General features: G+C 39.1%; 1 protein-coding gene across 5 annotated transcripts in view; it reads right to left on the minus strand.

Annotated features, from left to right (window-relative positions):
* LOC133663576 (phosphorylase b kinase gamma catalytic chain, skeletal muscle/heart isoform-like) overlaps window positions 1–11,920 on the minus strand; it is a 29,520-nt gene extending 17,600 nt beyond the window's left edge. For 4 of the 5 annotated variants that reach the window (XR_009828378.1, XR_009828377.1, XR_009828376.1 and 1 more), the window contains exons 1-6: window positions 11,496–11,920; window positions 8,168–8,277; window positions 5,206–5,384; window positions 4,906–5,101; window positions 4,668–4,831; window positions 2,017–2,107 (exon numbers count right to left, since the gene is read on the minus strand). Coding sequence is in view for 2 of the 5 variants with exons in the window: in XM_062068139.1 (XP_061924123.1) it covers window positions 2,017–2,107; window positions 4,668–4,831; window positions 4,906–5,101; window positions 5,206–5,384; window positions 8,168–8,250 (713 nt within the window). In the remaining 3 variants the exon portion in view is untranslated. The remainder of the gene's footprint in view (window positions 1–2,016; window positions 2,108–4,667; window positions 4,832–4,905; window positions 5,102–5,205; window positions 5,385–8,167; window positions 8,278–11,495) is intronic. The other variant, XM_062068140.1, reaches the window with a different exon arrangement.

The following is an 11,920-nucleotide window of genomic DNA, read 5'->3' on the forward strand; positions in this document are numbered from 1 at the left end:
AAGCTCATGAGCCCTGTGTCAGCATTTCTACAAATCTGATTACACTATTCACACGTAATATTTATAGCTCGTCAGTATCTTAAATCAGAAAAATCACAGTAACAACTTGTTGCATAATTTGAATGACCTTTAATTAAATATGTTTACTGTCAGAATGTCACACAGGAACATTGTTTAAATGTTTTACTTGAATAATGTGTGCGCTCAAAATAAATATTGTGATTAATCTGCCTTTATGTGTGATTAATGCGATCATTTTTGTGATGAATCGCACAAGTTGACCTGCTAGCTTTGACAGCCCTGATAGGGGTGCACAAAAAAAATCCATTCACATCTGAATCACGATTCCTATTCATTCCAATTCTAAATTGATTCCTAATTTTCAAAAATCGATTAAAAAAATATTTGAAAATGTTTTTAGGCCTTCTCCATGCAACCAGAAGGAGTTCTTCTAACCCAGGCCTGGGCAATTATTTTGACTCGGGGGGGCCAAATTTAGAGAAAAAAATGTGTCTGGGGGCCGGTACATCTGATTTTTAGGAACACTAATACAAAACCTCACAATAATGTCTAAATGCTAAAAACGTTATGACAAACCGCCTTAAAAAAAACGGAATGGAATTTTATTTTTTTTTTTACTGAATGAGACACCCAGAATGTACATGAAAATAAAGAATGTTGGATTTACAATATTAACTAGTAACGATAAAACACTGAACAGTGTTTCCCATAAACTGCCAAGATACCTGTGGCGGTGGGGGCGTGGCTATGGGCGTGGTCACCGTGACATCATCGAGTAATTTGCATAATGTACTACAATGAAATGTTTTTCTCTAAAAAGGCTAAAAAAAAGTAGACTTACTAATTAATAATAACAGTTTTGTTTTAAACGTCCATCCATCCATTTTACAATATAATTACAACACTTTATGTACATATTTATATACAGATTTGAACAATAAGTTATTCACTGAAATATATTTATTAATTGTGGTTCTTACAAAAAATATATCTTATAAAATATAAAAGCTAAAATGTCTCTTAAAGCTCTGCCCCTTTAATTAGTGCATACTAAATAATTTTACTTTAGCCTACTACTACAACCATATTATTTACCAGCAACATAAAGTGAAACAGAGGCAGAGGTGTCCTGCCACAGTCAGTAACAACTAAACAGAAAACAGTAGTAGTCTAATACAAATAAGGCAACAAGAGAAGTATCCTACACTTCTCTTTTGTAAAGTAAATCTGAACAGCCTATATGGGCATCTACATCAACTATATGATTTGCCTGAGAAGCTGGACAGGACAAAAAAAATAATAATAATTTTTTATTTTTTTTTTTTTTTTTTGTATTTGTGGCGGACGTAATTCTTTCGTGGCGGGCCGCCACAAATAAATGAATGTGTGGGAAACACTGCTGAATATTGACAACATATGAACGTCACACCCCCTTTCGATCGACATATTTTACAACGCAACAAAAATCAAACAAACAGCAAAATATGAACGCGAAGGGTAAAAAAAAAAAAAAAAACACCTACAATCTGATATATCTGATATTAAATTTAGAACTTTCTTGTAAAAATCAGTGACTTAGATTACCATAGTAACTAGTATATAATGCAAACGCGCAGATCCCAACCATATAGTTCAAGACTTACGGTAATTTGAAAACATCAGTGCATATCATAATGGCAGCTACAGTTTCCATCTTAAAAATCTAAAAAAATTATTTGGGAAAAGCTTAACGGGCCGTATGCGGCCCCCGGGCCTTAATTTGCCCAGGTCTGCTCTAACCTGTAACCAGTTTTGAAAAAGTTGGATTATAATTATTATACCAAATAATACATTGTGAGAAACGGTTTAAATTAAGAATCGTGTTGAATGGAGAATCGATTCTGAATCGAATCATCACCCCAGGAATCGGGATTGGATCGAAGATTAACACCACTAGTCACTGATAATATATACAGAAAAAGACAGTATTCCAATCGCGAGGGAAGTGATTCTCACATGTCCACAGCAGTTCCGTATCCGTCATGGTCTGAGTCCATGGAGCACTCAATGATCTCGGGAGCCAGATAAACGGGAGTCCCACACACCTCTGCATGAAAGACAATGATTAAACACAAAGTGACACTTTAAGGACAACATGTGGCAGTTCGAATAATCCCATTCAACAGAAGTTGTGTAAACATTTTCTCTGAAGACTTTTAATGCGTGTTAATACATCACAACATATCATATCAACCCTCAGATCCAAGGCAAACACTAAGTGGAGTAATATTCCTGCAGGTATCTGCAGATCTAATTTAATTCATTTTAATGCAACATAAAATACATTTAATTCCCCTGTCCTAAACACTCACAAGTTTACAGTTTTCTTTATAAGCACAATTGTAAGTATTTGACAATTATAATGTTGAATAGTTGAAACGTCTCAATGAACAGTAGCCAAAGTAAGCACTGATGTACTCACAATATATAATAATGCAAGTAACCCTTTTAAAACACAATAAACATATTCCTACCATTGTAATTAGAAGGTCAATAATTTAATTATCCTAAATAAGTAAACAAACACAAAAATACAATGGACTCTAAATCTGCGTAAGCAGAAATTGCACTTGAATAAATATTGAGCATTTTGAAGTGCAGTTTTTCTCCCCAATTGGAAAAACTGTCAGGCGGCTTGTTTTTGTTAGAATAATTATGTATATATTATTACACTAACTTTAGTACGCTTAAAGTCCGTTGCTTTAGTTATTTAGCTATTGTGCTGAAGTTACACTTTTCTAATCTGTGCTAGGACAAAAACTTCTTGTCTGAGGGGTGGCCTCAGCCGTAGATGTTATCTTTGTTCTAACAGCCAAGGACTTCAACGACCTCAACGAAGATAAGATGACAGCACGCAGACGAAGCAGAGACTTCAAGGACCTCAACGAAGATAAGATGACAACACGCAGACGAAGCGGGGACAAGGCGAAATCACACGGCCCCCAGCACATTCCGTCACGTATTGTGCGTCCTGGACCTGCTTTGCATAATATATGTGACCACTCCTTTTAGAGGCGGCCTTAGTGTTGTTGACTGTGGAACTCTTGAATAAATAGAGGCACGCGGGAGCTGAACCTTACAGCGTAGGGTGAGACTGTGACTAAGTGTGCAGCTCCATGCGTTCTCCTCATGAGCTAAATTGAACTCTGTCTCTGCATGATTCCTTGCTTCTTGTCTGATTAATAGATGTCATCAGTGTTTGAACCTGACAGTTTTGTCATCTTTTTTGTTGCCAATGCCATCAGCTTCGTTTGCGCTGATGGGCTCATGTTGTTCATTCAGTTTGAAGATGAAATGTTAGAGTGTCCGCCCTGAGATCGGTAGGTTGGAGTTCAAATCCCAGCCGAGTCATACCAAAGACTATAAAAATGGGACCCATAACCTCCCTGCTTGGCACTCAGCAACAAAGGGTTGGAGTTGGGGGTTAAATCATCAAAATGATTCCCGGGCGCGGCGCCTCTGCTGCCCACTGCTCCCCAAGGGAATGGGACAAATGCAGAGGACAAATTTCACCACATCTAGTGTGTGTGTGACAATCATTGGTACTTTAATCTTAATCTAATCTTAAATATTCCCACAGGCTTTGTCATAATCTGTTTTACTCCTAACTAACACAGACATACTGTAGCCATTTTCGATGCCGTGAAAAGTTACCAAGTTTATTTTCATTTATCGCTCCTTTAATCGACTTATTGACTAATCTGCCCAGACCTTCAATTGTATGATTTTTTTAAATGCCTCTGGACATTGTAGTTACATATTATTAATGCCATTTAAGGCATTAATTTTCACAAAATCCATTTAATGACTTTTATAACTTTTTAATGACATTCGAAAGCTCTCGATTAAATGAACTGTGCTTGTTTCTACTCCTTTTCAGACAAGTGGTAAATATAACCAGAGATTAATTTAACTCTTGTAATAAGCATGTCAGAAACAAATAAACCATACGACTGTGATAAAAAAACAACTACAAATGCATGGTCGTTGACAACCACAATGTATCCCACTCCAATTCGGGTGGAATGACCGTTTGTGCCAGCTCTCTGTGAATTGATACATTGATATTGTTTATGTAGTATCTGTCAACTTGTGAAAGTACATGTCTTGAGAGCGTGGTGTGTCAACAAACATCCAATTCTATGCCCCATAGTTGCTTAGGGGTGATTCTTAGTTAAAAATTGGACATTAAAAGTTAGACCCAGAAACAGATGGCGTGAGAAGGGAGGCCCTAAAGGGTCCGGAGACATAAGGGGAAATGCAGGAATTCAGAGGAAGTAGCTGAATATAAACATCTAAACTCCAGCTCATGTTGGCCCCCATGACAGAAGTAGGTATAGTGTGTGGGCACAACATACAGTATATGGAACTTGTTACCTGTCCAAACCCACACGGTTCAGGGCCAGACTTGTAGGCGTCAACGTTAAAACAAAGGACGTAGAACAGGGGCTATAAAGAAGGGTGTGTTCTGGCACACGAGAGAGAGGTTAAGTCTTTGTTCAACGAACTTCACCGGCGTCATCCTTGATCCGTTACACAACCCTGCCGCCCTTCTGCCCGGAAAAAGGCGGCAAGGCCAACAATACACCACATTTACAAGCTCTAACCTTTGAGTTTCTGTCCTGATTGGAGTTGCACGGCGAAGCCAAAGTCGGTGAGTTTGATGTTCATCTCGTCGTCCAGAAGGATGTTCTCAGGCTTGAGATCTCGATGGACGATGTGCTGCTCGTGGAGAAACTGAACCACTTCCAGCAGAGCACGCATGATCTTCCTATGGAGAAAACCCTTAAGGCTGGTGAGGGTGAAAGCATGAAGACGAGGTATGGGGCGGATTTGTCGAGTCACCTTGTTTCCTTCTCACTCAGAGTCACTTTCTCTGTGAGGTAATCAAAAAGTTCCCCCCTCCTCATCCTGGGATTTATAAGACAAGTATTCAAATTAAATAACAGAGTTGTAAGTGGAATATTCTTACTTGAGCTTACGTACAGGTCAAAAATCAAGAAGTAGAAGGCATTGGATTCATAACAGTCTTTTAGCTGTACTGCAGGGAAATACTGAATTAGACATTTAAACAACTTGGCAAAGGTTAGTGAGACAACAAGTGAACAAAGTTAACAGTTGTGTTTGAGTTCCAAGTGTGCTTACTGATGTTCTCCTGTCCAAACACTTTCTTGAGGATGTCGATCTCCTTCACCGTTGAATCCCGGATCTCCTCGATCTCCTGCGGGGTCGTCTTGTCTGAAGGGGTGATGTCGATGATCTTCACGGCGTACTCCTGAGACGACCGTTTGTCGACGCAGCGACGCACCACACTGCTTACTCCCCTGCGTGGCAGAAGACGCCTTACATGTTTAATCTACGCTTGTGTTGCAAGTAGACTTGTTGACGTGCACCACCTACAAAAAATCTACAATTTTATTAGAAAATATGTTACGCAGCAGCAACATGTGTGGCATTTGAAAATGGATCTAGTAGAATATAGATCAGGCCTGGGCAATTATTTTGACTCGGGGGGCCAAATTTAGAGAAAAAATGTGTCTGTGGGCCGGTACATATATATATCGAAGCTGTGAAAATCTGACGTACAGTATGTCTGCTTGGGTCCTATTTTTAGGAACACTAATGCAAAACCTCACAATGTCTGATTGAATGCTAAAAACGTTATGACGGACCGCCCGAAAAAACGGAATAGAATTTTAAATTTTTTTAACAAATGAGACACCCAGAATGTACATGAAAATAAAACATGTGGGATTTACAATATTAACTATGAAGGATAAAACACTGAATATTGACAACACATGAACGTCACACCCCCGCTCGATCGACATATTTTACAATCAAGTGAAACGCAACAAAAATGTAACAAACACAGCAAAATATTAACTCGAAGGGTAAAAAATAAACCCACCTACAATCTGATGTATCTGATATATCACAAAGCTTTAGAACGTTGTTGTAAAAATCTCCTTCCGCGTCTGTCCCTGACACCCGCATTTCAGGCTGGCCGCTCTGTGGAAACGCTCCCCACCCACACTGCTTGGTGCCTCGTCTGAGCTGCTGTGACTTAGGTTACCATAGCAACTAACTAGATTACCATAGTAACTAATTAGATTACCATTGTAACTAGTATACTATACCAAAGCGCATATTCCAACCATTGAAATACTTTGTATAGTTCAAGACTCACGGCCATTTAAAAACATCACTGCGCATCATAATGGCAGCTGCAGTTACGATCTTAAAGATCTAAAAAATTATTTGGGAATGTCCGGCGGGCCAGATTGCAAAGCATAACAGGCCTTAATTTGCAGAGGCCTGATATAGATCAACATAATTGCTCAGATCAAGTCATACATTTATCCCGGCTACTTGTTGCTAGGCAGACTTTATAGGGCTTAACCGTGACTGCCCCATAAGCCAATAAAATATTTCCGGGAACAAACCAGGCACACTAAGGAAATTATTCCAAAAATAGCAACAAATATGGTGAATGTCGCTATTGAATCATTACTCTGTACTGAATATAAAATACATTTAGAAAATAAAAACTAACAGCCTTTTAAAGGCCAGCATTTTAAATATTATTGATATGTGCAATTACTGACTGATTTGTACGCTAACCGCTTTCCAGTCCGTAGTTTTCAGATTTTCCAGTGTCTACTCCACGTGTGCTGCTCTATACAGTGTTATCCCCATCTGTGGTGTGCCATTCCAGGGGTGTCCAAAGTGCAGCTAATTTTTTAGCGGCCCGCGGAGTATTCTAAAAATACTATAAAAATTAAATAAATAAATAAAAAGAACATAAAAAGGTGGAATATTTAATATTTTGTGTGTTTACAAAATAAAATAAACTATTTGACAAAAAGGTTATAAAACAAAAAAATTTAAAACAAATAATAAAAACTGAAGTTGAACCACTGATTTAATTGTTGAAAGTAAAAAAATAAATACAAATTAAGACTTATTTTTAACACTTTTATCAGTGGAGCACTTTTAAATTCCCAATAATTACAGTGGGATACTTTTTTAAACTGTCATTGCTCCAAAAAAGAATAATGAATTAAAAGCAATGTTGTTATAAATTATTGACCTATTTTAGGCTCCATCTTCCTCACATCAAATATTCCATTTTTTATTTTTGTGGGGTGGGGGACATACTGCATAATTTGTGTTTTTGCCATAAAACAGAATTTTCTTTGACAAAAAGGGCATAAAACAAACAAAAAAACATCTTACTTTATATCAACAGGTAGAGTTGAAGTTGATTTTGAGATTTAAGAGTTGAATAATGTTAATAAATATATCCATTACTTATTTATAACATCTTTATGATACATCAAAATGGCCCCCACATGCTTAAATTTTTTAGTGTGCAGCCCTCAGTAGAAAAATGTTTGGACAACCTTGCTATATGCTCTGTGCTGCCTCCTTAGCAACAAATAAAGCTGTTTTGAACTTGAATCTTGTGCATGACCGCATGAAGGAGAACATAAGAGTGTCCGCCCTGAGATCGGTAGGTTGGAGTTCAAATCCCAGCCGAGTCATACCAAAGACTATAAAAATGGGACCCATAACCTCCCTGCTTGGCACTCAGCAACACGGGTTGGAGTTGGGGGTTAAATCACCAAAATGATTCCCGGGCGCGGCGCCGCTGCTGCCCACTGCTCCCCAAGGGGATGGGACAAATGCAGAGGACAAATTTCACCACATCTAGTGTGTGTGTGACAATCATTGGTACTTTAATCTTAATCTTAATATTGGCTCAGTGTAATTCTACACCCTTGCAGCTACGACCAAAATGCTTCACACTGAATTGATGTTTTATTGCTTTCCAGCATTTGTGTCTCGTTCCTTCACTAATCAAAAGAGATGAAGTGATGTGCAGTAATGTGAAAACCCGCTCTGAACATACCTCACCAACAGTGTCGCTCAAGTAACAGCGCTACAGATGGAGGGGAATGACAATGAGGGCACTCATTGTCTACTCACATGCCTCAGGGATGTATGGAGCACCAAAGGCATGTTAACTAAATTCTCACTACATCTACTCTCATTGATTGTGGATAGTGAAAGTGATGTTTTAATCTAAAAGTACATACGGTACCTTCCCAGAATCTCCTTGGGGTCATACTTGTCATAGAACTCCTGGGCACCCACCCAGTCAGGGATCTCTTCTTCTTTCGTCATGATGGAGTGATCAACAGTCGTATGTCTCTAGACAAAAGAAGAGGCAACAAAATGTCAACACATCATTCCACAGGTGCCTACTGCTTCCTGCACCGCGCCTAATGTTGTGCATTGTTGTATGTGCCTCTTTAAAGCCAAGTGGGGGCGCTGTTCCGCCAGATATGTTTCCAGGTAAAACTAAGATAGACTATACAGCACACATGTCAAACTCAAGGCTCGGGGCCAGATGTGGCCCGCAAAGCCCTGGAAATAATGTGAGGCAATACAGTACTTCATCTTTCTTATTAAACATACTCGTTCTTTTCCAATTTTGACAGCAAAAAATACATGTACTGCATACAATTGCATGTCCTTTAAACTTGAGAATTATCTGACCATGCATAACATATTATATAAACCCAAGGACTCAGAATAAAACCAAATTCTGTCTTACCCAACAATGTTAGTATTTGAATATTGTTACTTCAAAACTTATACATTTTTAAATTTAATTAATTTAATTGACAAGCAATTCTATTATGGTCATACTTTTGTTTGCTAGCGGCTACGATTTCAGTACTATTGAAGATCTTTGCTCCTTCTCAACTCTGTGCTAATATTTGTTTCACAAAACACAACCAATAGTACGTTAATGTTAAATCTTACTTGTGAAAAGTAATCCCCCGATTCCTATTTTCAACAGTCCGCTCATTTGAGCAGGAAAACGCTGAACACCTGTCAACTGTCAGTTCAGGCCAGACCTGGGCAAATTAAGGCCCGGGGGCCACATGCGGCCCGATAAACTTTTCAATCTGGCCCGCCGGACATTCCCAAATCATTTTTTTAGATCTTTAAGATGGAAACTAGCTGCCATTATGATGTGCAGTGATGTTTTCTAATGACCGCAAGTCTTGAACTATACAAAGTATTTCTATGGTTGGAACCTGCGTTTATGGATGATATACCAGTTACTATGGTAATTGAATTAGTTACTATGGTAATCTAATTAGTTACTATGGTCATCTAATTAGTTACTATGGTCATCTATGTCACAGCAGCTCAGACGAGGCACCAAGCAGTGTGGGCGGGAAGCGTTTCCACAGACGCGGAAGGAGAGTTTCACAACAAAGTTCTAAAGCTTAGTGATGCATCAAATATATCAGATTGTAGGTGGGTTTATTTTGTACCCTTCGCGTTCATATTTCACTGTGTGTTGCATTTTTGTTGCGTTTCACTTGATTGTAAAATATGTCGATCGAAAGGGGGTGTGGCATTCATATTTCGTCTATATTCAGTGTTTTATCGTTCATAGAAAAATGTAAAATTCCATTACGTTTTTTAAGGCGGTCTGTTATAACATTTTTAGCATTCAATCAGACATTATTGTGAGGTTTTGTGTTAGTGTTCCTAAAAATAGATACATAAAAATAGACACATTTTTTTCTCTAAATGTGGCCCCCGAGTCAAAATAATGGGGCGGTATGGCGAAGTGGGTAGAGCGGCCGTGCCAGAAACCTGAGGGTTGCAGGTTTCGCTCCCCGCCTCTTGACATCCAAAATCGCTGCCGTTGTGCCCTTGGGCAGGACACTTCACCCTTGCCCCCGGTGACACTCACACTGGTGAATGAATGATGGGTGGTGGTCGGAGGGGCCGTAGGCGCAAACTGGCAGCCTCGCATCAGTCAGTCTACCCCATGGCAGTTGTGGCAACAAATGTAGCTTACCACCAACCCTTTTTCGATTACGCATGCACCTCCTGGTACCCTAGCACCTCCAAAACCCTCAAATCTGAACTCCAAACATCCCAGAACAAGCTAGTCAGATTACTTCTAGACCTCCACCCCAGATCACACCTCACTCCTACCCACTTTTTCAAAGTGGGCTGGCTCAGGGTGGAGGACAGAGTAAAACAACTTGCACTGAGCCTAATCTATAAAATCCGCTACACCTCCCTGATACCGAAGTACATGTCAAACTACTTCCTTAACGTAAATGACCGCCATAACCACAACACCAGGGGGAGCTCCACTAACCACGTTAAACCCAGATTCCGATCTAAACAAAGGTCTTAACTCATTCTCTTTCTATGCCACATCAATGTGGAATGCGCTCCCAACAGGTGTAAAAGAAAGGGCATCTCTATCCTCCTTCAAAACCGCAATAAAAGTACACCTACAGGCAACTTCAACGCTAAACTAACACCCTCCCCGGATTGTTAATAATCAAATGTAGTTACTTTTTCTTATGCTTTATGATCTCTCTCTCTCTCTCTCTCTCTCTCTCTCTCTCTCTCTCTCTCTCTCTCTCTCTCTCTTTCTCTCTCTCTCTATGTCCACTACTTGCTGTACATATCCTACCAAGTCAGACCTACACTGTTTCAATGTCCATTTCTCTGTTCTCAATTGTTGATGACTGAAGTGATAACAACCAAACCTAACCCCCCCTCTCCACATCCCACACCCCGGATAGTAAATAATGTAATTATTCAATGTATATACCCTGATGATTATCTTGTGTGATGACTGTATTATGATGATAGTATATATCTGAAAGTATATATCTGTATCATGAATCAATTTAAGTGGACCCCGACTTAAACAAGTTGAAAAACTTATTCGGGTGTTACCATTTAGTGGTCAATTAATTTGTTCGGAATATGTACTTCACTGTGCAACCTACTAATAAAAGTCTCAATCAATCAATCAATCAAACCACCATGTGTGAATGAATGATGGGTTCCCACTTCTCTGTGAGCGCTTTGAGTATCTAACAATAGAAAAGCGCGATATTAAATCTAATCCATTATTATTATTATTATAAATAATTGCCCAGGCCTGGTTTAGGCTGCTCGCCGGCTTCTCGTCACCACTTCAAGATGGCGGCCGAATTTCTCGCGTCACAGCAGCCAATGCTGCCTCTACTTATAAGATGTCTATAGTCAAATGTATTAAAACTAGTCATGTAAATATACATTCCAAACTGTTTTCCTATGATTCCCATGTCACGTTATGTCGGTAATAAAACACAATAAGTTCAGAGTGACACAAGTTAACTTTGGATGCAAAGCTGGTGCCTAATTGTTTGGCGGGACACGATGTCCGCCATTATTATGTTAACATCCGGATCTTACTTCCCCGAGTCCGTGCTGTACAAATGGTCAAGAAATTGACAAGATAGTTGAATTAACATGGTTATATCGACAATTCCCCCCGAATATTTGACAGGGCTTCGACGAATGTCAGTGAAGAGAAGCAGAAGTGTACTCACCGCGTCGCTATGAAAGAGTATGCATCATTGGGAGGAAGAAGACGAACAAGATGGAACTTCACAAAGTAGGGTGGCGGCCATGACAGATGAGCTCTAATGTCAAGACACCAAAAATAAACTTGCTTTTCAAGGCAGCAGCTCTCTCTGTGTCGGGAGTGTCCAACACCTGAAATAACCTTCATTTCTACCTTCCTTTCACTAGTAAAAAAATAACTCCCTAGGTCTTAATTAAGACTGTCCTGTATATCTAGTTATATGACTTATTTTAAAATTCCCCGCATGTCGTAATAATGTAGGACTTTACTACAAATATATTCTTTTTTTCTTTTCTTTTTTTTACAGTAATTTCGTAAACAGCGGCTTTATATATGAGTATATTGTCATCTCTTTGACTCTAGAAGTCTTCTGACTTCGACATGATAGAA

Source organism: Entelurus aequoreus, linkage group LG13 (genome assembly GCF_033978785.1).
Source record: "Entelurus aequoreus isolate RoL-2023_Sb linkage group LG13, RoL_Eaeq_v1.1, whole genome shotgun sequence".
Lineage (NCBI taxonomy): Eukaryota > Metazoa > Chordata > Actinopteri > Syngnathiformes > Syngnathidae > Entelurus > Entelurus aequoreus.